The 27,452-nt window shown below is 47.5% G+C and overlaps 1 protein-coding gene across 1 annotated transcript in view; it reads left to right on the top strand.

Moving 5' to 3' along the window:
* Positions 1–27,452, top strand: part of MIOS (meiosis regulator for oocyte development) — a 48,861-nt gene that overhangs the window by 10,223 nt on the left and 11,186 nt on the right. The window contains exons 2-8 of the mRNA XM_069729350.1: positions 6,717–8,036; positions 8,804–8,902; positions 12,939–13,196; positions 13,307–13,476; positions 13,650–13,715; positions 13,898–14,056; positions 27,094–27,246. Of these exons, the coding sequence (XP_069585451.1) occupies positions 6,737–8,036; positions 8,804–8,902; positions 12,939–13,196; positions 13,307–13,476; positions 13,650–13,715; positions 13,898–14,056; positions 27,094–27,246 (2,205 nt within the window). The 5' untranslated portion in view covers positions 6,717–6,736. The remainder of the gene's footprint in view (positions 1–6,716; positions 8,037–8,803; positions 8,903–12,938; positions 13,197–13,306; positions 13,477–13,649; positions 13,716–13,897; positions 14,057–27,093; positions 27,247–27,452) is intronic.

Genomic DNA, 27,452 nt, shown 5'->3' with positions numbered 1-27,452 from the left:
GTGTACATACATTACATTACTGATCCTGAGTTACCTCCTGTATTATACTCCAGAGCTGCACTCACTATTCTGCTGGTGGAGTCACTGTGTACATACATTACATTACTGATCCTGAGTTACATCCTGTATTCTACTCCAGAGCTGCACTCACTATTCTGCTGGTGCAGTCACTGTGTACATACATTACATTACTGATCCTGAGTTACATCCTGTATTATACTCCAGAGCTGCACTCACTATTCTGCTGGTGCAGTCACTGTGTACATACATTACATGACTGACCCCGAGTTACATCCTGTATTATACCCCAGAGCTGCACTCACTATTCTGCTGGTGGAGTCACTGTGTACATACATTACTGATCCTGAGTTACATCCTGTATTATACTCCAGAGCTGCACTCACTATTCTGCTGGTGCAGTCACTGTGTACATACATTACATTACTGATCCTGAGTTACATCCTGTATTATACCCCAGAGCTGCACTCACTGTTCTGCTGGTGCAGTCACTGTGTACATACATTACATTACTGATCCTGAGTTACATCCTGTATTATACTCCAGAGCTGCACTCACTATTCTGCTGGTGCAGTCACTGTGTACATACATTACATGACTGACCCCGAGTTACATCCTGTATTATACCCCAGAGCTGCACTCACTATTCTGCTGGTGGAGTCACTGTGTACATACATTACATTACTGACCCCGAGTTACATCCTGTATTATACCCCAGAGCTGCACTCAATATTCTGCTGGTGCAGTCACTATGTACATACATTACATTACTGATCCTGAGTTATATCCTGTATTATACCCCAGAGCTGCACTCACTATTCTGCTGGTGCAGTCACTGTGTACATACATTACATTACTGATCCTGAGTAAGGGTGGTTTCACACTTGCGTTTTTGTCTGCAGCGTTTTTTTTTCTATATTTAACATTGAAAACGCATGCGTTTTTGTTTGTACGCGTTTGGTCGCGTTTTGCAACACATGCGTTTTTTTACTGCATGCGTTCATTTTCAGAAATGCAACTTGTAGTATTTTTGAAAGGCGTTTTTTGGACCAAAAAAACCGCATGCGTTTTCATGTGTTTTTTTGGGGTCAAAAAATACATTGGCGTCAATGGGGACACATGCGTTTTTTTGTGCATGCGTTTTTTTTATTAAAAAACCAGAAAACACACTGATATGCCACCCCCCAACATAAAGGTGATAAAGGGATCCTAACCCTACCCCTAACCCTAAGGGATCCTAACCCTACCCCTTACCCTACCCCTAAGGGATCCTAACCATAACCCTAACCCTACCCCTAACCCTAAGGGATCCTAACCCTACCCCTAACCCTAAGGGATCCTAACCATAACCCTACCCCTAACCCTATCCCTAAGGGATCCTAACCCTAACTATTTCTGTTTATAGTGGGTTTTTTACTTTATTTTGATTGGCAGCTGTCACACATTTCTCAGCATGCGTTTAAAAAACGCAAACGCATGAAAAAACGCATGTAAACGCGTCAAAACGCCGCGTTTTTTTCACCACATGCAAAAACGCATGCGTCAAAAAAACGCAGCGTTTGCATGCGTTTTTTCAACATGCGTTTTTTTGCGTTTTTTACCACAAAAACGCACCCAAAAAAACGCAAATGTGAAACCAGCCTTACATCCTGTATTATACCCCAGAGCTGCACTCACTATTCTGCTGGTGCAGTCACTGTGTACATACATTACATTACTGATCCTGAGTTATTTCCTGTATTATACTCCAGAGCTGCACTCACTAATCTGCTGGTGCAGTCACTGTGTACATACATTACATTACTGATCCTGAGTTACATCCTGTATTATACTCCAGAGCTGCACTCACTATTCTGCTGGTGCAGTCACTGTGTACATACATTACATTACTGATCCTGAGTTATATCCTGTATTATACTCCAGAGCTGCACTCACTATTCTGCTGGTGCAGTCACTGTGTACATACATTACATTACTGATCCTGAGTTACATCCTGTATTATACTCCAGAGCTGCACTCACTGTTCTGCTGGTGCAGTCACTGTGTACATACATTACATTACTGATCCTGAGTTACATCCTGTATTATACTCCAGAGCTGCACTCACTATTCTGCTGGTGCAGTCACTGCGTACATACATTACATGACTGACCCCGAGTTACATCCTGTATTATACCCCAGAGCTGCACTCACTATTCTGCTGGTGGAGTCACTGTGTACATACATTACATTACTGACCCCGAGTTACATCCTGTATTATACCCCAGAGCTGCACTCAATATTCTGCTGGTGCAGTCACTATGTACATACATTACATTACTGATCCTGAGTTATATCCTGTATTATACCCCAGAGCTGCACTCACTATTCTGCTGGTGCAGTCACTGTGTACATACATTACATTACTGATCCTGAGTAAGGGTGGTTTCACACTTGCGTTTTTGTCTGCAGCGTTTTTTTTTCTATATTTAACATTGAAAACGCATGCGTTTTTGTTTGTACGCGTTTGGTCGCGTTTTGCAACACATGCGTTTTTTTACTGCATGCGTTCATTTTCAGAAATGCAACTTGTAGTATTTTTGAAAGGCGTTTTTTGGACCAAAAAAACCGCATGCGTTTTCATGCGTTTTTTTGGGGTCAAAAAATACATTGGCGTCAATGGGGAGACATGCGTTTTTTTGTGCATGCGTTTTTTTTATTAAAAAACCAGAAAACACACTGATATGCCACCCCCCAACATAAAGGTGATAAAGGGATCCTAACCCTACCCCTAACCCTAAGGGATCCTAACCCTACCCCTTACCCTACCCCTAAGGGATCCTAACCATAACCCTAACCCTACCCCTAACCCTAAGGGATCCTAACCCTACCCCTAACCCTAAGGGATCCTAACCATAACCCTACCCCTAACCCTATCCCTAAGGGATCCTAACCCTAACCCTAACTATTTCTGTTTATAGTGGGTTTTTTACTTTATTTTGATTGGCAGCTGTCACACATTTCTCAGCATGCGTTTAAAAAACGCAAACGCATGAAAAAACGCATGTAAACGCGTCAAAACGCCGCGTTTTTTTCACCACATGCAAAAACGCATGCGTCAAAAAAACGCAGCGTTTGCATGCGTTTTTTCAACATGCGTTTTTTTGCGTTTTTTACCACAAAAACGCACCCAAAAAAACGCAAATGTGAAACCAGCCTTACATCCTGTATTATACCCCAGAGCTGCACTCACTATTCTGCTGGTGCAGTCACTGTGTACATACATTACATTACTGATCCTGAGTTATTTCCTGTATTATACTCCAGAGCTGCACTCACTAATCTGCTGGTGCAGTCACTGTGTACATACATTACATTACTGATCCTGAGTTACATCCTGTATTATACTCCAGAGCTGCACTCACTATTCTGCTGGTGCAGTCACTGTGTACATACATTACATTACTGATCCTGAGTTATATCCTGTATTATACTCCAGAGCTGCACTCACTATTCTGCTGGTGCAGTCACTGTGTACATACATTACATTACTGATCCTGAGTTACATCCTGTATTATACTCCAGAGCTGCACTCACTATTCTGCTGGTGCAGTCACTGTATACATACATCACATTACTGATCCTGAATTACCTCCTGTATTATACTACAGAGCTGCACTCACTATTCTGCTGGTGCAGTCACTGTGTACATACATTACATTACTGATCCTGAGTTACCTCCTGTATTATACTCCAGAGCTGCACTCACTATTCTGCTGGTGCAGTCACTGTGTACATACAGTGGGGCAAAAAAGTATTTAGTCAGTCAGCAATAGTGCAAGTTCCACCACTTAAAAAGATGAGAGGCGTCTGTAATTTGCATCATAGGTAGACCTCAACTATGGGAGACAAACTGAGAAAAAAAAATACAGAAAATCACATTGTCTGTTTTTTTAACATTTTTTTTGCGTCTTATGGTGGAAAATAAGTATTTGGTCAGAAACAAACAATCAAGATTTCTGGCTCTCACAGACCTGTAACTTCTTCTTTAAGAGTCTCCTCTTTCCTCCACTCATTACCTGTAGTAATGGCACCTGTTTAAACTTGTTATCAGTATAAAAAGACACCTGTGCACACCCTCAAACAGTCTGACTCCAAACTCCACTATGGTGAAGACCAAAGAGCTGTCAAAGGACACCAGAAACAAAATTGTAGCCCTGCACCAGGCTGGGAAGACTGAATCTGCAATAGCCAACCAGCTTGGAGTGAAAAAATCAACAGTGGGAGCAATAATTAGAAAATGGAAGACATACAAGACCACTGATTATCTCCCTCGATCTGGGGCTCCACGCAAAATCCCACCCCGTGGGGTCAGAATGATCACAAGAACGGTGAGCAAAAATCCCAGAACCACGCGGGGGGACCTAGTGAATGAACTGCAGAGAGCTGGGACCAATGTAACAAGGCCTACCATAAGTAACACACTACACCACCATGGACTCAGATCCTGCAGTGCCAGACGTGTCCCACTGCTTAAGCCAGTACATGTCCGGGCCCGTCTGAAGTTTGCTAGAGAGCATTTGGATGATCCAGAGGAGTTTTGGGAGAATGTCCTATGGTCTGATGAAACCAAACTGGAACTGTTTGGTAGAAACACAACTTGTCGTGTTTGGAGGAAAAAGAATACTGAGTTGCATCCATCAAACACCATACCTACTGTAAAGCATGGTGGTGGAAACATCATGCTTTGGGGCTGTTTCTCTGCAAAGGGGCCAGGACGACTGATCCGGGTACATGAAAGAATGAATGGGGCCATGTATTGTGAGATTTTGAGTGCAAGCCTCCTTCCATCAGCAAGGGCATTGAAGATGAAACGTGGATGGGTCTTTCAACATGACAATGATCCAAAGCACACCGCCAGGGCAACGAAGGAGTGGCTTCGTAAGAACCATTTCAAGGTCCTGGAGTGGCCTAGCCAGTCTCCAGATCTCAACCCTATAGAAAACCTTTGGAGGGAGTTGAAAGTCCGTGTTGCCAAGCGAAAAGCCAAAAACATCACTGCTCTATAGGAGATCTGCATGGAGGAATGGGCCAACATAACAACAACAGTGTGTGGCAACCTTGTGAAGACTTACAGAAAACGTTTGACCTCTGTCATTGCCAGCAAATGATATATTACAAAGTATTGAGATGAAATTTTGTTTCTGACCAAATACTTATTTTCCACCATAATATGCAAATAAAATGTTAAAAAAACAGACAATGTGATTTTCTGGATTTTTTTTCCTCAGTTTGTCTCCCATAGTTGAGGTCTACCTATGATGTAAATTACAGACGCCTCTCATCTTTTTAAGTGGTGGAACTTGCACTATTGCTGACTGACTAAATACTTTTTTGCCCCACTGTACATTACATTACTGATCCTGAGTTATATCCTGTATTATACTCCAGAGCTGCACTCACTATTCTGCTGGTGCAGTCACTGTGTACATACATTACATTACTGATCCTGAGTTACATCCTGTATTATACTCCAGAGCTGCACTCACTATTCTGCTGGTGCAGTCACTGTGTACATACATTACATTACTGATCCTGAGTTACATCCTGTATTATACCCCAGAGCTGCACTCACTATTCTGCTGGTGGAGTCACTGTGTACATACATTACATTACTGACCCCGAGTTACATCCTGTATTATACCCCAGAGCTGCACTCAATATTCTGCTGGTGCAGTCACTATGTACATATATTACATTACTGATCCTGAGTTATATCCTGTATTATACCCCAGAGCTGCAGTCACTATTCTGCTGGTGCAGTCACTGTGTTCATACATTACATTACTGATCCTGAGTTATATCCTGTATTATACCCCAGAGCTGCACTCACTATTCTGCTGGTGCAGTCACTGTGTACATACATTACATTACTGATCCTGAGTTATATCCTGTATTATACCCCAGAGCTGCAGTCACTATTCTGCTAGTGCAGTCACTGTGTTCATACATTACATTACTGATTCTGAGTTATATCCTGTATTATACTCCAGAGCTGCACTCACTATTCTGCTGGTGCAGTCACTGTATACATACATTACATGACTGACCCGGAGTTACATCCTGTATTATACCCCAGAGCTGCACTCACTATTCTGCTGGTGCAGTCACTGTGTACATACATTACATGACTGACCCTGAGTTACATCCTGTATTATACCCCAGAGCCGCACTCACTATTCTGCTGGTGCAGTCACTGTGTACATACATTACATTACTGATCCTGAGTTACCTCCTGTATTATACTCCAGAGCTGCACTCACTATTCTGCTGGTGCAGTCACTGTGTACATACATTACTGATTTTGAGTTATATCCTGTATTATACTCCAGAGCTGCACTCACTATCCTGCTGGTGCAGTCACTGTGTACATACATTACATTACTGATCCTGAGTTACATCCTGTATTATACTCCAGAGCTGCACTCACTATTCTGCTGGTGCAGTCACTGTGTACATACATTACATTACTGATTTTGAGTTATATCCTGTATTATACTCCAGAGCTGCACTCACTATCCTGCTGGTGCAGTCACTGTGTACATACATTACATTACTGTAATCATGAGTTACATCCTGTATTATACCCCAGAGCTGAACTCACTATTCGTTTATTTCTCCTCTGACATTGCATTTTTTTTCCTTTTTATTTTATTTAGAGTTTGCTAAGTTGTAAGAGATGAGCGGGTCCAAGCCGGACATCCTGTGGGCCCCTCACCACGTGGACAGGTTTGTGGTGTGCGACTCGGAGCTCATCCTCTATCACATCGAGTCCAGGGCTAACTCCAATTCTGAGCTGAAGGCCGGATCGTTACGACTCTCAGAGGAGACCACCGCCACACTCCTGGCCATAAACTCCGACACCCCCTATATGAAATGTGTGGCTTGGTATCCAAAATACGACCCCGAATGCCTCTTGGCCGTTGGCCAGGCTAACGGCAGGGTGGTCCTCACCAGTCTGGGCCAGGACCACAAATCTAAATGCCGACATCTGATCGGGAAGGAGTTTGTCCCTAGACACGCCAGACAGTGCAACACCCTGGCCTGGAATCCCCTGGACAGTAACTGGCTGGCGGCCGGCTTGGACAAGCACAGGGCCGACATTTGCATAATGATCTGGGATATCAGCAGCAAGTACACCCCCGACACCACCGTCCCCATAGAGAAGGTTCGCCTTTCCACCAGTGACGAGTCGAGCTTGGTGGTGACGAAGCCCCTGTATGAATTGGGCCAGAATGACGCCTGTCTGTCCCTCTCCTGGCTTCCCAGGGACCAGAAGTTGCTCCTGGCCGGTATGCACCGTAACCTCGCCATATTCGACCTGCGAAACTCCAACCAGAAGATGTTCGTAAACACCAAAGCAGTGCAAGGGGTGACCGTGGACCCGCACTTCCATGACAGGGTGGCCTCTTTTTTTGAAGGACAGGTGGCCATCTGGGACCTTAGGAAATTTGAAAAGCCGGTCCTGACCCTTACCGAGCAGCCGAAACCACTGAGCAAAGTAGCCTGGTGCCCGACGAGGACAGGGTTACTCGCCACCTTAACCCGGGACAGTAATATTATCAGACTGTACGATATGCAGCATACCCCTACGCCCATCGGGGAGGAAACGGAGCCCACCATCATCGAGAGGAGCGTCCAGCCGTGCGATAACTACATCGCCTCTTTCGCGTGGCATCCCACAAGCCAGAATCGGATGGTGGTGGTGACCCCCAACAGGACCATGTCTGATTTCACAGTGTTCGAGCGCATTTCTCTGGCCTGGAGCCCGACCACGTCGCTGATGTGGGCCTGCAGCCGGCAGCTCTACGAATGTACGGAGGAAGGGAAGGACCGCTCTCTAGACCGGGACATCGCCACCAAGATGAGGCTCAGGGCGTTATCACGCTACGGCCTGGACACGGAGCAGGTCTGGAGGAACCATCTGCTGGCCGGGAATGAAGACCCTCAGCTCAAGTCTGTCTGGTACACTTTGCACTATATCCTTCAAAGTTGTCAACGAGATCCGTTTTGGGGTTCCGTTGGGCGATGTCTAGTCTGGCTGTCATCATGAGTCTTTAAAGGGGTAATCTGGCTTTGGTCACTTTCGCATCGGGAGGCAAGTTGGGCCAGTGACGTCACATCTATACGCAAGGGTGGGCAGATACCTGTAGCCCTGACGCCACTGACCCCACTCTTGATGCCGAATTGCCCAAAGTCCATTTACCCCTTAAATGCAACAGCAGACGAATCGCGCGGAAACGTTCCATTCCGCAACTCGCCATGTAGTTCTAGCGTGCGCTGTTCTTTGAGATTTTCACAAACCAAAGTTTCCAAGCAAAATCTGCTTTTAGAAACTGTTTTTTTTTTTTTTTTTTTTTCCAGCCTTTTGCTTGGACGGTGCCTTTTTTGGAGAGGTTTCCTTCAGGACCAACTTCTCGCACTTTCATTTTTTACTTTTTTTTAATCCACCGAGCATTTTTCAAAATTTCCAAGGGTGCGTTCACATGGAGTTTTTTGAAGCAGAAACTGAGCGGAGACCTCTACAAATCTCAAAAACTATGATTTGTACTCAATTTCTACTCTGAAAACTTGGCAAAAAGATTCAGGAGGGAAATAAAAAAGCTCAGACTCCTCCTATAGAAATGAATTGGAAGGGTTCTAGGGGAGGATTTTGGAGTTTCGCCGCTGATTGCAGACCACTACTACGGCCGTGTTTCTTCCATCCACATGATGCTGTGCTGTTTTCCTATACATGTATATATACTTATGAAACAGTACGCCGAGGATATAGACCAGAAAGCCACAAGCAACAAGGGATCGCTGGTTTATGCCGGGATTAAGGCGATCGTGAAGTCGTCGCTGGGTAAGAACGATTCTGCTCTGTGCAAAGTCTCCTCTTTAAGGTCGGCGGGATTTATCACTGTGACCGGTCATCAATGTAGGGTCAGCGGGGTGAAGTGTTCAGTACGTGTGGTTCTTTAATAAAGCCTCCACTTCCCCTGCTGGTCCATGGGGGGGGTCTCTGAGGTCGGACCCCCACCAATCGTACATTGCTGGCCCATCTTAAAGAAGGGATTGTCCGGACACAGCGCAGAATTACATAATAATAATAATAATCTTTATTTAATAATTACATATATAAGACAGCTGTAGCTTGGAAACGCCAAGCTATTGCACGACTCTTAGGGTAGATAAGTAGAACACAGCTAGAAGAGTATAGCCCAATAGAAATAAAACATAACTTTTACTAATAATATTAAAAAGTGGACAAAACAATACAAATAAAAGTGCTCACGCCGAAAACTGTGCTCAATTTAAAAAACTGGTTTGATCTCACCAATCATGGACGAAGGATACCCATACCAGTGATGAAGGGTCCCAGGGAGGGTCCAAAAGTTGTAGGGTAAGGCACAGGGGACGGGGAACCTATTTTCTAAACCCCTGTCGTGCCCCAGCAATAGCTCCTGTCCTTACAAGGACAGGCCCAAGTCAGCCCTACAATGGACACCCCCCACCGTATGTAGTATGGTAGACACCTCCCTACGCGTTTCTTCTCCAATCGCGGAGATTCATCAGGGGAGTTTCAGGTAACTTCAAAAGTCCATAGATGCTCAAAAGTCCATAAGTAGAGTAAAGTAAGGGAAATACGCAGTGGCTGTATATTATCCCCAGCATAGGCAGTTCTGTGTGATGTCTGTAACAGAAGGTGAGTCAGCTCAGTATAAGACCATCAGAATGATCTGTGCATTTGACAATGGTGCTCCATCTGTCAGGGCCATTCTCAGGAAGCATTGGGGCATACTTGCTATGGATGATGATCTGAGGGATGCCGTGGGCATACAGCCACAAATCACATACAGAAAGTGTAAGACGCTAGGGGATCGACTAGTACATAGTCATCTAGCTACACCAAGTAAGGCGACCTGGCTACCATACAGACCCAAGGGCTGTTACAGATGGGGCTCATGTGTAGCGTGTGAATCAATACAGGTGGGGAAGGAGTTCTATAACACCAACACGCAAAAAACTTTTGTTATTAAAGAATTCATCAATTGTAAATCAAAAGGGGTCATATACAGAGCTGCCTGCACCTGTGGTATTGCATACATAGGTAAAACTATTAGAGAACTAAGAAGGAGAGTATGTGAGCATTTGGGGGACATCCAAAATCGGAGGGATACCCCCATTGCAAGACATGTTAACAACTGCCATGACGGAGATACTAAGGTTATGAGTTTCATGGGGATTGACAAAGTGGCCCCTCTGGTGAGAGGAGGTGATTTTGATAAGATCCTACTGCAGAAAGAAACAAGGTGGATCTTCTTGCTGGACACTTGTCACCCCCATGGACTCAATGAGCAGCTCAACTTTAGTTGCTTTCTTTAGGTATACTTTAGTATCTATAATGGTCCCCCTTGGGTCCATCTGGTCCGTGTGCTGCTTCGCCCTCCATTTCCGTATTTTCCTCTTTCTTGTTAGTCCTATTCCCTCTTCTTACCTCTGAGTTTCCCTAACCATCCCTACTGCTTTATTGTTTAACGAATCTTTTGCATATCTGCATTCGTCCATTGGTCGGTGTCCGGCACCCTGTGTCCTAAAAACAGCCATAATAAACAAAACATTTTGCAATTATGTAGGAACAGGGTCATTACCCTGTACCATTGTTCCCCTTTTGACTTGATCCCTGGTATCGGCTAGTATAAATTTTGATATGTAGTACCGAGTGACTCTCCAGGGACTTGGGGCACGTGTGTTCTTATGTGGGCAAATTTTACATACTTTTTTGAGTATGGCGCAGTGATATCATTTCCGCATAAATATAGGTCCATTTATCTCTCTCTCTCTCCGCCTGGGTCTGCTCCCATCTTTCATTGTCCCCCTCCCCCCTTCCCTCTTCTATTATGGATGTGCTCAATATGGTTGGTATGGTCTGGACACTTCCAGCTACCAACCATCTTGCACACTAGTTATATCAGTATAGGTACATCTATGTTGCCTTGGATATTCTGGCCATTTCCAGCTATCTGCTGTTTTTCATTATTTGGTATGGACACTTCCAACCATAGATATAGCGCGTAGGTTTCCTGGTATGGTGTGTGCGATATATGCATGGCATTTTTTATTTAATAAATGCCGTAACTCTTGGGCAACTATGCTTCCATGTTGCTACTTGTATACCTGGTGGACAATCTTTGTGTCTGTGCCCCCCAAACCCCCCCCCCCCTCCTCCCTTGTATGTTTCTCATGTGGGGCTAGGAGTGGGTGGACTTATTATTAACATAGCGCTCCTCTCAAACAATACCCCCCCCCCCCCGGCCCCCCTTCTGATCTTGGTGCCTGCGCTTTATTGTTGCAGCGCTACATAAGCAGAAATTTGTTTAGTGGTATTTATCCTAACGTGGGTTCGGGGTATTATTTAGCGCCTGTGCCATCATTTGGCGCTGGGGTATCTGCGTTCCTCTTTTGGAACGCACCATACCAGCAGTGGACTATGCCATCACTATGCGTCCAGAGCTTGCGTTCCACTGCTGGAGCGCATGAGGTTAGCGGCGCATCGGAAGTGACATCTTCAAGATGGAGTCTGTACTTCCGGTCTCGCCGGGACGATCGGATCATCTAGCGCCCAGAGTTTGCGTTCCACTGTTGGAGCGCATCTTGCTGGTGGCGCACCGGAAGTTGTATTCTCAGGATGGCGCTGTTACTTCCGGTCTCGCCGGAATGAGCGGTTCACAGCCGGTCGGCATGGGGGAGCTTGGCGTGCGTTCCAGCCCCTGGAGCGCAGCGTGGACAGTAATTAGCCCACTCAGGTATTATAGGGGGATGGGGGCGGACACAGGTGACCCTATTGGTCTGGGGGGGAGTGGCCCCTCGTTTATAAGGAGGTAGCGGGCGCCATACTGAGCTGACTCACCTTCTGTTACAGACATCACACAGAACTGCCTATGCTGGGGATAATATACAGCCACTGCGTATTTCCCTTACTTTACTCTACTTATGGACTTTTGAGCATCTATGGACTTTTGAAGTTACCTCTGGGCCTTTTGGCCATTGAAACTCCCCTGATGAATCTCCGCGATTGGAGAAGAAACGCGTAGGGAGGTGTCTACCATACTACATACGGTGGGGGGTGTCCATTGTAGGGCTGACTTGGGCCTGTCCTTGTAAGGACAGGAGCTATTGCTGGGACACGACAGGGGTTTAGAAAATAGGTTCCCCGTCCCCTGTGCCTTACCCTACAACTTTTGGACCCTCCCTGGGACCCTTCATCACTGGTATGGGTATCCTTCGTCCATGATTGGTGAGATCAAACCAGTTTTTTAAATTGAGCACAGTTTTCGGCGTGAGCACTTTAATTTGTATTTTGTATTGTTTTGTCCACTTTTTAATATTATTAGTAAAAGTTATGTTTTATTTCTATTGGGCTATACTCTTCTAGCTGTGTTCTATTTAATAATTACATAAAATAATTCACACTTTCCTAATCTATCCATGTGGGGCTCTGCTTCCTCCTCTGTGACCGCTGCAGCTAATCACTTGTTGGTAACGTGTTGGTTTTTGTAATTGGCTGCCATGCTCACGTTTCACAAGTGAGAAGTAAAGACACTTATGGTAATCCTCAGGTGCACCCTGGCTGCTTTTACCAGTTGAAATGCTTCAGAGCTGAAATCTCCCAGCCTATCACTGCGGTTTAGGGCCTTTATGGAGCTTTCCCCTTGTGATTTCCGATCTAGGCAGGTCAGCTTCTGATTTCGCTTTAGGAATTATTAGGCATGTACAAGAATGTTCCCAGTCACAGACAGCAAGCGGAGATCTTGCAAATTGTCAGAAATGAAAAGCTAAATAAGTTGGGAAGTAGCAGAGCGTGTCGAGCGAGTATACATGTATGTGTTCCCTCTAAGGAACGGCGGAGAACGTCCGGTGCAGCTGGAGCGGCTCTGACCGGCAGGCGGACGCGGTCCGCTTCTTCAGCGAGGAGCGCAGTTTGGCGCTGCAGCTTTGCGGCTGGAGAAAGAAGGGATCAGACACCGATATCGGACCGCTCCTGACCTCGTTGGAACAGGAAGGAGAGTGGGAGCGAGCGGCGGCCATCGCGTTGTTTAACTTGGATATCCGTCGCGCCATCCAGATCCTGAATAAGGGGGCGTCCACCGGGAAAGGTCAGGGGGCTTTCATCCTATCCACTCCCTCTTATCGTTTTTTTTTCCCTTTATCTACTATGTAGACACTTGCCTTAGTAATGACTTCATTTATGTTTTTTCTTTTGCAGGAGATCTGAATCTGAATGTCGTAGCGATGGCGCTGTCCGGATATACAGACGAGAAGAATTCTCTCTGGAGAGAGATGTGCAGCTCCCTCCGAAACCAGCTGAGTAACCCTTACCTTGCCGTCATGTTCGCCTTCCTCACCAGCGACCCCGGCTGCTACGACACCGTTCTGGTAAGTCGGGTCGCGATGACCCCGCGCCGTTGGCGTTCCTTGTATACCATGAGCTCGGCCAGGATTAGTGCAGTCGGATGTGATGTGAACGGGGCTCAGGGTCAGTCTCAGACGAGGGGCTGTTAGTAATGTCGTATGCGCTAACACTTGTCCCGATCTCTACATTATTTCAGTTTGAGTGCGCTATGGCGGTGAGGGATCGGGTGGCCTTCGCCTGCTTGTTCCTAAATGACGCTCAGGTGAGACATTGAGGTGGCAACTGATGCTGGCCGAGGGTGAACCAGCCATTACTTCCATACTACCAGTATTAGAGGCACCTATGGAATCATATCCGTGAAAGCTCTAGGCTGCGATCTTGCTGTAGATTGCTTTCTTTGGTGCTGCGCAATTTTTTTTTATAATGGCACTTTGGATGTTGCAGTTAATTAAATACATCGACAAGCTGACCCAGGACATGAAGGACGTGGGGAACCTCGAGGGCATCGTCCTGACCGGACTGACGAAGGACGGGGTGGACCTGATTGAAAGTTACGTGGATAGAACGGGCGACGTACAGACTGCGAGTTACTGCATGCTGCAGGTAAGACGGACCGTGGCGTCCTGCACACTTTATGTAAAATTGGGAACAGCATCTGGGATTAGCGCGATGTCGGGACATGTGAATATTCAGACGGACTTGTTATGAGGCGTCTGCATCACGGCACAATCTAAGCCAATGTTGTGAACGAATATTCCAAAAATCCAAATTCGTTCAATTTAAGGGTCACATTGCCATAAACTTCACAATTTGGTTGCGATTTTGTTTTGTTTTTTTTCTTACCTTAAAACTGCAGCCGAAAACTAGTATCAAATAGAGATGAGCGGATCGATTCTCGGGACTCCAGTCCAGTGATGCCCGGCGGCTGGACGGGAGACCCGTGAATCTCTTACTTTGTAGCGTCCCAGGCCCGGGTTTTGACCCTTAAGTGTCCCAGGGCTGACATGTCATCTGCGTGTCACGTCACACCACCCTTGACCAATCTAATGCTGCATTGGGGACTCACAGAAGGTAAGAGACTCGTGGGACACCGGTCTACCTGCCGGCTACTACTGACCTGGACGCTGTGCATTATTGATCTGCTCCTGTCTAGTAGCAGATATTCAAGTTGCAAAAAAATATTTTTACTTTTGTGACCTGTCCGATTATTGCTCATGGCGACACGTCACTGAGGGGCCTTAGCCTTATAATAAGTCTAATCACAGACATTTTGCACGCAAAGTCTTATTGTGGCAGGGGTAACGTGCCATGCAACCTGTGGCAAAAGGTAAGTATCGGTGATTAGCGAACATGATTGGATAAGGTGTTATCTGAGTATGCTCGGGTCCTATCCATGTCTTGGGCATATTCGAAAAAATATGTTTGACTCCCTACGGCTGGGACAACCTAACTGGCCATCTCTGCATGTGTTGTGGCTGTTGAACTGCTGCGAGAACATACTATTCGAGCACGCTGAAGTCATTCTGTTAGCAGATGAGAATTCTCCGAGAATATTCGCTCATCACTAGTATGTATGCATAACCATAAGAAGAAAAAAATGGTATTATTTATATTTACATTTTATTTATAATATTAATTTTTTATGGATGTCACAGACCTAAACTATGGTGGCATCTGGAGATAACCCCCATACACTTATCTACAGCCCTAACCTTAGTATGTTACGTGTCATGAAGATCATGTCGCTTGTTTCATGGCATTGAACGCCTCATTTTATCACCTGCGGCTTAATACAACTGCGACACAAATATCGCATAGAATCCGAACCTGTCGGATTTCCGCACACCGTTGCAAGTCGCACGGGATTTCTTTATCGCTTCATTGGGGGACACAGGTAAGCATGGAGTGTATGCTGCTGTCGCTAGGAGGCTGACACTATGCAAAAAAAGGAAACTAGCTCCTCTTCCGTAGTATACACCCACCGACAGGCACAAAGTACCTCAGTTTGTGCTTAGTGTCTGTAGGAGGCAGACCTGGATCGTCAGATCCGCTGCTAACCTTTTGTTCCCTTACAGGTTTTATTGTTTTTATCTTTCAGATACAGCATTTCAGGGAAACAGGGTGTTATTCTCACTCTGCCTCCCCAGGAGAGGCGGCTGAGCGAGCGGTGTGGTGTCGCCCACATCGCAACTCTCAGACCGCCGGCAGGACATTATCCCCGTCACCCTCACAGGTGCTCCAGGGCCTAACTGGTGGCGGTCCTAGGCAAAAATGTCCCCCTCACCGTCTGAGAGGAAGACGGTGGTCACCGGCGGTGACCTTCCCCCTGCGCTATAGGGGTTGATGTCGTCTTCTGGATGACGGATTCCTGATCCAGCGACCCTCTCTATCATGGGCACCTGGACGATCCTCATATCATGTGGAGCCGGATTTCAAGGACGGTAATGGATCATCGTCCTTTAACTCCGCAGCGCCCGGGAGGTTTGTTCCCTTATAGACTCCTCATGCTCCCCGCAGCAGTATTCTAACATTACCGGGTGTCCCTGCGCGCCTTCGGTTGTCTTCCTTCCCGACATCTTACTTTCACTTTCGCTGCCCCGGCTGACCAAGCCACCTGTCTCGGGCGTGCTTTCTCGGCGCTCTTTTTCCACCACTTATCCGCTAGAACGCTGCACAGAACATGATGTCACTGATCGACATCGGCCATCTTTTCTTCGTTAACGCCCCCGCATTAAGCGCGCGTATTTATCGCTCGCTTTTCTCCTTATCACGGGGCCTCCTCTCCCTGCCCGGTGCATTCCTCTGGCGGCACAGCCAATAGGAAGGACTCCTGACTAGGACCTTCGTTAATGCCGTTTCCGGCCCTGTCACTGCGGGTGCCGAGATTTCGCATAATTCCATGTCCTCCGTTAAATTAGCCCCCGGCTTTGGGCCCCTACTACCTGATACAGTCAGACGTGGCCAACTTTCATACCAGACCTGGACCTTGGTTAATGCCATTTTATTCGGACTCCCATGACAGCACTACGAGAGAGGGGATCCGCCCTTCAGGAACAGGAAACCTACAGATACAAAAGGGCGGCACCTCTCCCCATGCATCAGTTGGTTTCCTGTTCCTGGAGGGACAGGTTCCTACAGATTTCTCGTAAGGAGCCCAGGCCGGCCGGTCGAATCTGGTAGCGGGGGGGTCTCCTACCTCGACCGGTGCGGAAAGTCCTGGAGACGCCACGGTGGTCCAGGCTGGACTGCACGTCAGTGGCGTTGGCAGCAGGGAGCAGGGTCCGGAGGATTCCTTGTCTCCGGAAGCCGGCGTTGGTAAGTTCATTTCCCCTTCCTGAGCAGACGGCGGCAGTGAGGTGCGGTGGTGTGGTTGCGGCGTCGGAAGTGGAGCGCCGTCCGGAGCACTGCTGGGCATTCCCGGCGTCCTGCATCGCTCACTGAGCGTTTCCGGAACGCTGGGGCGCCGGGGGTGGAGCCGGCAGGCGCTTCCGGTTTGCGGGTTGACTGCGCACGCGCGGTCTTTCCAAAATGGCGGCGCCCATGGTCCGGTCGCCGGTTCTTCTGTGCTACCACCGCTAACCTCCCAGCTGCAGCCTGATCATCAGGAACCAATGGGGAACACGCCAGGTGGCCTGCTGACCGGAATACAGGGGGATATAAGCAGGTGTTGGCGATAGAACCCTGCTTTTGGCCACAGCTTCATCATGGCAGATGATGGTGAGCAGCAGCCTCAACTTCTGGATAATGTACGGCAGGAAGCCGTGGGAAAGGAGCATATCAGAAGTGACCAGTCCAGCCGTAAAAGCTCGTCCAGGCAAGGATCTAGAGCTTCGACTGGCAAGGAGCCCCCTCGTGTTCCGGTACCTTCCTCTTTGACGTACACTGGTAAGTGATCTACGAGAATGTTCACTCAGTGACGCGGGCCCCTTATACTTTGTCATTCTAGGGGAAGAGAAGTGCAAAGTCGAAACATAAGGAGTGTGCCCTATGTGAAGTTCCCTTACCAGATTCGTACCCTAAAAAATTGTGTGCCTCCTGTATACAACAGACGGTGAGGTTTACAGGAGTGGAAGGGTTGAGTGACATCAGGCTAGATAGATGGTATCTCCCTTATTGTCCTCCCCTAGGTAGCGGAAGAATCTGCTTCTACGGCTAATCTACGTGAGATGATCCGTACAGAAGTAAGGGAATCCCTGCGGTCTATGTCCCAGGCGGGAAGTTCAAAACAGAGAGCCTCGGTGATCTCTGATTCGTCAGAGGAAGATAAAGAGGAAGGTTCTTTTCGCTCAAATCTCTCTTCCTCGTCATCAGAAGAGGAATCTGGCCGATTCTGTCTGCCTCTGGACCGGGTGGATAAGTTAGTCAAGTCGGTCAGAGGTACGATGGGCCTAGAAGAGCCTAAGACTCAGCTTTCCCGTCAGGAGCTAATGTTCAGTGGCTTGGAACACAAGAAACGCAGATCCTTCCCGGTGATTGATAAGATTCAAGACCTGATTCTCCGGGAATGGAAAAAACCGGAGAAGAAAGGTTCTTTGCCACCGGCTTTAAAGCGCAGGTATCCCTTTGAAGATACGGATGTGGATACCTGGGACAAGGCCCCTAAATTAGATGCGGCGGTGGCGAAGGCATCTAAGAAAGCAGCTTTACCTTTCGAGGACATGGGGTCCCTTAAAGACCCTCTTGACAGGAAGGCGGAGATCTTCCTTAAGGGTACGTGGGAGATGGCAGCCGGATCCTTGAGGCCAGCAGTGGCTGCGACTTGTACAGCCAGATCCCTAATGGTCTGGTTGGAACAGTTGGAATCCCAGCTTAAAGAAGGCGCCTCCAGGAATTCTATTCTAGGTGCGCTTCCAGTGATTCAGGATGCTGCGGCTTTCTTGTCGGACGCGTCGGTGGACTCGGTCAGAATGGCGGCCAGAGCAGCAGGACTCTCCAACGCGGCTCGTAGAGCCTTATGGTTGAAGTGTTGGTCGGGGGATATCCAGTCAAGATCCAAATTATGCGCTATCCCATGTAAAGGGGAATATCTCTTTGGGCCAACCTTGGATGAGCTGCTCGAAAAGGCTGGAGATGATAAGAAGAAATTTCCTAATTTGTCATCAGCCTCTTACCGGCGTCCATTTAACAGAAGGAGATTTGGTCGTGGAAGGAAGCGCGCATCCTCACCCTCTAGAGAAAATTTTAGATGGGAGGATAGACGCAGGAGAGGTACGGGTTACATGTTTCGCCGTTCCTCAAAAGAACGTAAGAAACCAGACCAATGACTAGCAATCCCTGTGGGAGGGAGATTGTCAACCTTCTCTTCCGCTTGGACTAACATCACGAATAGTGTCTGGGTCCAAGGTATTGTATCGGAAGGCCTAAAATTGGAATTTGTTCATTGGCCTCGTGATAAGTTTATGCTAACCCCCTTGCGTTCCTCCACTATTGAGCAGACGGCCTTAGAGTCAGAGGTCATGACTTTATGCCGTAAAAATGTACTGATTGAGGTTCCGGAGTCAGAGAGAGGAAGAGGATTCTACTCTCCTCTTTTTTTGATTCAAAAACCAGACAAGTCGTTCAGGACTATTATCAATCTTAAATCCCTTAATGAATACCTGGTTAATAACACGTTTAAAATGGAGTCAATCAGTTCCGCAATAAAGATGTTGTTTAAACACTGCTTCATGGTAGTTGTGGACTTAAAGGATGCATACTATCATGTTCCTATCCACGAAAACTTCCAGAAGTTTCTACGTGTGGCGGTGTCTATGGGAGGTATTGTTCGCCATTTTCAATTTAGAGCCCTTCCCTTCGGCCTCTCAATGTCTCCCCGGGTATTTACTAAAGTAGTTGCGGAGGTTATGGCGCACTTACGTGAATCCGATATTCTCATTGTTCCTTATCTGGATGATTTCCTAATAGTGGGGAACTCAGTAGACCATTGCCTGGCTCAGGTTAAAACAGCTATATTTAAACTGGAAAATCTGGGCTGGATCATAAATTATGATAAATCCCGATTGCAACCCCTAAAGACCCAGAGGTTCCTAGGGCTGCTGTTAAATTCCGAGTCCCAACAATGCTGTCTTCCGCCTGATAAATTGCTTCATATCCAACAACAGGTATTAAAAGCAATTAATAAACCATCCATGACCCTTAGACAGGCTATGTCTTTGTTAGGTTCCCTAACTTCCTGTATCCCCGCCGTCCGTTGGGCCCAGTTCCACTCCAGGCCTTTACAGTTTGACGTACTACATTATGATAGGGTCTTACAGGGTTCCTTGCAGGGTCAGATGACATTGAGTCCAGGGGTTCTTACATCTCTTAGATGGTGGCTAGAGGAAGACAATCTGTCAGCAGGAGTTCCCTGGGTGACTCAGGTGACTCGGGTAATCACAACAGACGCCAGCCCCATGGGGTGGGGGGCTCACATGGGTGACGTGGTAGTCCAGGGTCTATGGGACCCCCAAACATCAGCCTCTTCCAATCAGAAGGAGTTGATGGCAATTGAATTCTCAATTAAGGAACTCCTCGTGTATCTACAGGGTCACCATGTCAAAATCCTCTCCGACAACCAGGTGGCAGTGGCCTACGTGAATCACCAAGGTGGAACACGCTCCGAGTTCCTGATGGAAATAGCGGACCGCCTGCTCCAGATAGCGGAAAACCATTTTCTATCTTTAACAGCAGTGCATATAAAAGGGAAGGAAAATATAAGGGCGGACTTTCTAAGTCGAAACACCTTAAGACAAGGAGAATGGTCTCTGAACTCAAAAATCTTCAACCAAGTTGTCCGCAGGTGGGGTCATCCAGAGGTGGACTTATTTGCCAGCAAGGACAACAGAAAAACGAAAATATTCTGTTCCTTGAATCCCAGGGAATATCCGCTGGCAGTGGATGCCTTCCTGATCAGATGGGATTTCCGGTTGGCTTATGCGTTCCCCCCGCTAAACCTGTTGCCTCTGGTGGTCAGAAAGATAAGGGAGGATCAAGCGAGAATCATACTGATCGCTCCGTTCTGGCCCCGAAGAGCTTGGTTCTCCTGGCTCAGGACCATGTCGGTGGAAGACCCCTGGGTACTGCCGGACATTCCGGACCTACTTCATCAAGGTCCGATCAACCATCCACAAGTGAAGGGTCTCCATTTGACGGCATGGTCTTTGAGAGGTCACTGTTAAAAAACAGAGGATTTTCTCCAAATCTCATTGATACCCTTATGAAGAGTAGAAAACTCATAACAACTAAGATCTACTCTAGAACTTGGAGGAAGTTTCTGGCCTCTTCAAATTTTAATATCGAAGAGGGTTTACCAATTAACCAGATTCTAGAATTCCTGCAGAGAGGGCTAGAGCTAAATCTATCCACGAGTACGCTAAAAGTACAAGTCTCAGCCCTAGGGGCCCTATTTTCTTGTAACATTGCTGGTAATTATTGGGTAGCAAGGTTCATCAAAGCAGCTAGTAGGTCCAGACCTATACACAGGAATAGGTCAATGCCTTGGGATCTCAATCTAGTCCTCTCTGCTTTGACTAAAGAACCGTTTGAGCCTTTACATTCAGCCTCACTTAAATTACTATCCCTCAAAACAGCATTTTTGGTGGCAATTACATCTGCTCGTAGGGTAGGAGACATACAGGCTCTTTCTAGGCTCTCCCCCTATACAGAGTTTCTACAGGACAGAGTAGTCCTCAGACCAGATCCAGCTTATTTACCGAAAGTGGCCTCAGATTTTCATAGATCTCAGGAGATAGTTCTACCATCATTTCTCCCTAATCCTTCTAATTCCAAAGAAGAGTTACTCCATACGTTAGATGTTAGGAGATGTCTCTTAGAATATATATCAGTCACTGATGCTTGGAAGAGAGAGGAGGCTTTGTTTCTATCCTTCCAAGGTCCCAGAAAAGGTCTTAGAGTGTCAAAGTGCACGTTAGCGAAGTGGATTAGGGAGGCTATCTCTCTGGCTTATACTGCAGGTGGAAGTCCTGTTCCGCAGAATCTGAGGGCACATTCCACCCGGGCCATGGCTACATCCTGGGCTGAAAGATCTGGAGTTTCCATCGACCAGATATGTAAGGCGGCTACGTGGTCATCCCCTTCCACCTTTTTCAAGCACTATAGGTTGGACTTGGGGTGCTCTTCTGATCTCTCCTTCGGGTTAAGGGTGCTACAGGCTATAGTCCCTCCCTAGGGCAGTTTACATCTCTGTAATTCTCTCGTAGTGCTGTCATGGGAGTCCGAATAAAGCATTAAGCTACTTACTGGTAGCAGCATTTTTCGGAGGCCCATGACAGCACCCTTAGTTCCCTCCCTATTCACGTGGGGGTTGCACTTCCTATAGTATATATAATGAGATAGATAGATCTCACGTGTGGTATATAGTTCAATATGATGGATTATTTTTGTACATAAACTGTATATAATGTATGTTTGTGTGCTACTAACCGCGGTAGTCCTCTCAGGCTCTAATATACAACTGATGCATGGGGAGAGGTGCCGCCCTTTTGTATCTGTAGGTTTCCTGTTCCTGAAGGGCGGATCCCCTCTCTCGTAGTGCTGTCATGGGCCTCCGAAAAATGCTGCTACCAGTAAGTAGCTTAATGCTTTCTGGTCCTGTCATTGCGGGCGCCGAGGCTTCGCATAATTACATGTCCTTTGTTAATTTAGCCCCCAGCTTTGGGGCCTTCTCCCGGACTCTGTGTAGCCACGTCCAATTACTGGGTCCCCGGCCAATAAGCTGTCACCCTCCGCTTACTGGGCTCTCGGCTAACTAGGGCACGCTGTACGCTGAGGCCCTGTCTCCTGGCCTATGAGAGAGTGTGTCTTTTTCTCTATCCCTCTCTCCCGAGATGCCCCCCGCAGGGGGGACATAGTGTGTCTCTGTCTGCAAGGTGTGGGAAGATTCGAAACCATATGAAGATTTGTGCACTCACCATCGTCTTCCAAAGGGCACAACAGGCGTCCACACTGGATCTGGAGGATACTGCAGCCTGAGCAGCGACAGCGCCGTCTCCGTTATCAGGTAGGACCAGCCCAGGCTGGTTAATTTCTCTCTTCATAAGGGCTTAGCTCTCTCTAGCCTTAGCCCTAGTCTATCACTTATGCCCAATCTCAGGGAGGCCCAGTCCTGTCCCTATAATCCGAGACGCCTGTGCCATCTGTAAAACAGAAGTGGCATTCAGAGAAACCCTCCAACCCCCCGGGACGAGGGCACTCCCCTCCCTCCGGAGTGGGCTGTTGCCATGTCAGTCGGTCTCAGATCTGACTAAAGTCCCGCAATCCCCGGTCCAGGTCCTGGAACGTCATCTACATTCGTCTTCTGCCACCATTGCTCCGAACACCTCTCACGATGATTCGCACGCACCTGACCGCAACCTTCACAGGGACAAATTGGGTATAAAGTAAAGGAACCTGCGGGCCCCTCTACCTTCTCCTGGAGGCACTCCTCATCCCATGCCCCTCCTCAGAGGCGGCTTTCGGGTCGGATATGGAGTCTCAGTCTGAGTTCGGTACGGACCAGACCTGGAAGATGCAAGATATGCTCAATAGTCTCATCTTGGCAGATTACCAAAATTCAGAACCTAAGGGAGGATGAGGCACCTGCTCAGGAGCACTCCGTTGCTTTCAAATGGGTAAAATGTCCTTCCTGGAGTTTTCCCTAATCACAGGGAAGTTGTCATAATTATGTCTAAACACTGGGAACACCCTGAAAAGTGCTTCCTGGGTAGGAAGACGCTACACACTAAATGGGCAGAATCTCTAATGTGGATCCGCCGGCTTCTCGCCTGTCCTCCAAGACAGCCTTATCTTTACTGAACAGTGCATCACTTACGGATTCTTCAGACGGACAGATTGAGTCCTTGGCTAAGTCAGCCAGATCTGGCAGATCAGATCGCCATGCCGGCATATCTCTCGTGATCGCTCCCTTTTGATGCGGCTGGTTCATCCGCCACGGCTACCAGCAACATCATTGCTATATGCCGCACTCTCTGGCTTTACGTTCCAAGGCTGTAGACCTTTGGATCCGAACTGGGTCAAATATTTTCGGATGCCGCTGGCAGGAAAAGCACCTCGCTTTCCCAGTCCAAGTTTAAATGTCCTTTTAATACGAAAAGGTTGCTTCATTCTTGAGAGAGATAGCCGCCTCGGCTGCCAGCAACATCGTTCCTATATGCCGCATTCTCTGGCCTCACTGGCTTTGCCTTCCAAAGTTCTAGTCCTTTTGGATCCAGGCTGGATCAAATAATTTCGGATGCCACCGACGGGAAAAGCACCTTGTTTTCCCGATCCATGTCTAAATGTCCTTTTAATAGGAAAGGTTGCTTCAATCTCGAGAGAGATAGCGACTTTCGGCTACAAAATCGACCTTTCTTCTTCTCCATGAAGAAGTTTCCTTCTGTTTTCGCCCGCCAAGACATACATCGCAGGCTCCATGAGTTCTTCAGGCTGTCCTTTACCTACCATGCACAGGACTGATCGTACCTGTTACCAGGAACGTACGGTTTTCACGGTTCTACTCTATTCCTTTAGACGGACCGCTCCCTCCCTTTATAGACCTCGAGCGGTTTACCTGAGACATTCAGTTCTGTCTTTTCTTTTCAGCTATGGTCTGCGATCCAGGAGGGTCTTTATCAGTTCTCGGCCCTTCCTTTCGACCTAGCCTCTGCTCCCAGACTATTCACGTCATGGCAGCGGTCAGGGATATCCTTCTCTCCAAGGTTTTTTTTTCATATTTCCCTACTTGAACGATCTTCTGTTCAAGGAGCCTTCCCGCTGAGACTGCAACCACAGTCTTCAGTCTACTCTAGATATCCTGGTCCATCTCCGCTAGATTATAAACAGAGAGAAGTTCTCCCTCGCCTTTGCTCAGAGCCTGGGTATACTAGGTATAAGGTTCGACACAACCCAAGCCCGTGTCTTCTTTCCAAAGGAGAAGGTTTTCATTACTGTGCCAAGGGTTCCGTACTCTAAAGCGACCAGCTTCTCTCTGATACGGTCCTGCATATGAGTTCTAGGGGAAAGGGATTGTCGTCACGGAAGCCGTTCCTTTTGCCCAGTTCCATGCCCTTCCTCTTCAGTTGGCCCTCTGGTTGTCTTCCCGGATGATCCTGTGCTTCTACCTCTTAAGGTGAGGCAGTCCCTCATCTGGTCACGCTGTCGGCATCAGTCCTATGAAGGAAGTCCTTCCTTCCTCTCTGGTGGCAGGTCTTCGCCACCAACGCCAGTCTCCTCATTTGGGGAGCCGTTTTTTCTTCGTCACACAGCGCAGGGCCACTGGAATGTCAATCTCCTGGAGATCAGGGCAATTTTCTTTGCTCTTTACCACTGGCATTCTCCCTTTCCGAGCCAGCTGGTCTCCACACAGTCGGACAAAGCCACGGCTTACATAAATCGTCAAGGCGGAACTCGCAGCTAACAGGTTAAGTTAGAGGTAACAAGAATTCTGCGATGGGCAGAAAGTCACGTTTCTGCCATATATCAGCCGTGCACTTTCCGACAGTAGAAAATCTGACAACCAATTTTCTGAGCCACCAGGGTCCTGCTTGGGTGGGTGCTTGCTCAGATCCCTGTCTTCATCCAAATATGCTTAAATGGGGCTCTCCGGACGTCTGCCTCAGGGCGTCTCGGATAAACCACGAGGTTCCTTGGTTCGTAGCCAGGTCCCGGGACCAGCTACGCACCTATTTAGACGCACTAGTAATATCGAGGTCACCATTCCAACTGCCTTATACTTTTCCGTCTCTCCCCTTGTCTCGAGAGTTGTGAAAAGGATAAAGGAAGAAGGGGTCCCTATATTCCTGATAGCTTCGGACTGGCCAAGAAGGGCCCGGTGAACATGTTCATGGACGTCCCCTGGAAGCTTCCAGGCCGTCCAGATCCTCTCTCTCTCTCAAGGTTCCCTTTTCCTCCAGAGTTCATAGTCTCTGAGTTTAACAGCATGGCCGTTAAGGCCATAGTCCTAGGGAGGCTGTTTTTTTCCCATCTGGTCATTCAGGCCATGATTGGGGCCAAGAAATCAGCATCCTGGTGTATCTACAACAAATACTGAAAAGCCTTCTTCTAGTGGAGTATGGACTGGGGTTGGTCCCCATGTCCTTTTCTCTTCCTTTCATTCTCGGTTTTCTTCAAGGTGTGGCCCACCTGGCGCCTCCTTATTGTCTTCCAATAGATCATGGGTTTTTTATCCTCGTCTTTTACGCGCTGCAGCGCACCACTGTTGAGTCCGTTCAAGACATCACATTTATTCTCTTGTCTGGGACAGTTGTCTTCTTAGTTAAATTACGTCTATCAGGAGAGTTTCCGAGTTAGCGGCATTGTCCTGCCGTTCCCCGCCCGATTCTATATCAGGACAAGGTAGTTCTCATGCCTGTTCCTCTCTTTCTTCCCGAGGTGGCCTTTTCATTTCTCATTAATGAAGAATTTGTTCTTCCTTGTGTGTCTCTCCAGTCTATCCCCTGGAGACGTCGCTCTACAAGCTGGAACCCATCACGGCTCTCCGAGTCTAGTTTTCAAGGGCTGCTCCCTTTCGTCAATCTGACGCCCTGTTCGTCATCTCTGAAAGTTACCTTAATGAACTCCTAGCTTCTAATTTCACAATTGACGTGAGGTATTCCGCGTTCAGGACTAACAGCCTCTTCCGGCGGTGCAGGCTCTACCGGGGGTGTAGGCTCACTCCGCTCTGTGGTGGGGGCCTCCTAGGTTTTTCGTTGCCAGGTTTTTGCTTCCAGTTTGTAAGACCGCAACCTGGTCATCTTTACCTTCTTTTGCGAGTTTTTTGCGGGGTTCATACCCATGCTTCATCTGATGAAGGCCTGGGAAGGAAGGTGCTGCAGGCGGCGGTTTTCCACCGACCAACCTGAGCTCATTTATTCCTTGGATCTTCCTGTTTCCCACCCTAGGGACTGCTTTAGGATGTCCCAGGGTTACCTGTGTCCCCCCAATCAAGCGATAAAGAAAGAGGGATTTTTGGTACTCACCGTAAAATCTTTCTTGGAGCCTTCATTGGGGGACACAGCACCCTCCCTGACTGTTTGTAGCATTATTTGGTCTATGTGCCTTCTTTGTTGGATTGGTACATATGTTGAGCTTTTGGTTGCTTCTCCTACTGCTTTAACACTAACTTCGTGCTTGTCGGTGGGTGTATACTACGGAGTAGGAGCTAGTTTCCTTTTTTTTTTTGCATAGTGTCAGCCTCCTAGCGACAGCAGCATACACCCATGGTTACCTGTGTCCCCAATGAAGGCTCCAAGAAAGAGATATTACGGTGAGTACCAAAAATCCCTCTTTTACCACGATAGACGTTAATGTAGGTCATGTGTTATTTGTGGTGCGCATTAATCAGATGTGTCAGAAATGTCCGACTGATGCAGGTATTGACATCTATGTAGATGAGGTGGCTGGCATGTTCGTCTGACAATTTTAGGAGCTCTTGTATAAATCCAGACCTGCTTTCATCTATCCAACATTTACGCCGCAGTTAGCATCCGCCTTTGTAAAATGGGCCTGATGTATAACGAGTGTCTAACGGCAAATAGTGCAGACCCTGAACAAGCAGGGAACACTTGTAATGAGATGGCACTCGCTTGCAGCAGCGATGTTATATGGGATGTTCCTTTTTTTTTTTTTTTTTTAACCCTACCTGTTGCTTTTCCCTTGGTCCATAGGGATCCCCATCAGATGTGCTGAGGGACGAGCGAGTCCAGTACTGGATAGAAAACTATAGGAACTTGCTGGACGCTTGGAGGTTTTGGCATAAAAGAGCAGAGTTCGATATCCACCGCAGTAAACTGGACCCCAGCTCCAAGCCTCTGGCACAGGTCGGTTCCTTGCCCTCTTGGTCGTATCTTTTTGATATCACAGACCCGATCATGTGAGCACATCGTCTGCCAACGTGCTATAGCCACCAGGAATATAGGCTGATTGTAAATCCTGGGTCCCGATATAGAATTATTTACCTGCGCTGATACATTGCAACAAACTGGGTGACTACAACATCCCCACTGTTACCCTTGAGTCAACAGCC

This window comes from Ranitomeya imitator, chromosome 6 (genome assembly GCF_032444005.1).
Source record: "Ranitomeya imitator isolate aRanImi1 chromosome 6, aRanImi1.pri, whole genome shotgun sequence".
NCBI lineage: Eukaryota > Metazoa > Chordata > Amphibia > Anura > Dendrobatidae > Ranitomeya > Ranitomeya imitator.
Note: the sequence above shows the minus strand (reverse complement) of the source record. Positions and strands in the feature narration are given on the sequence as shown.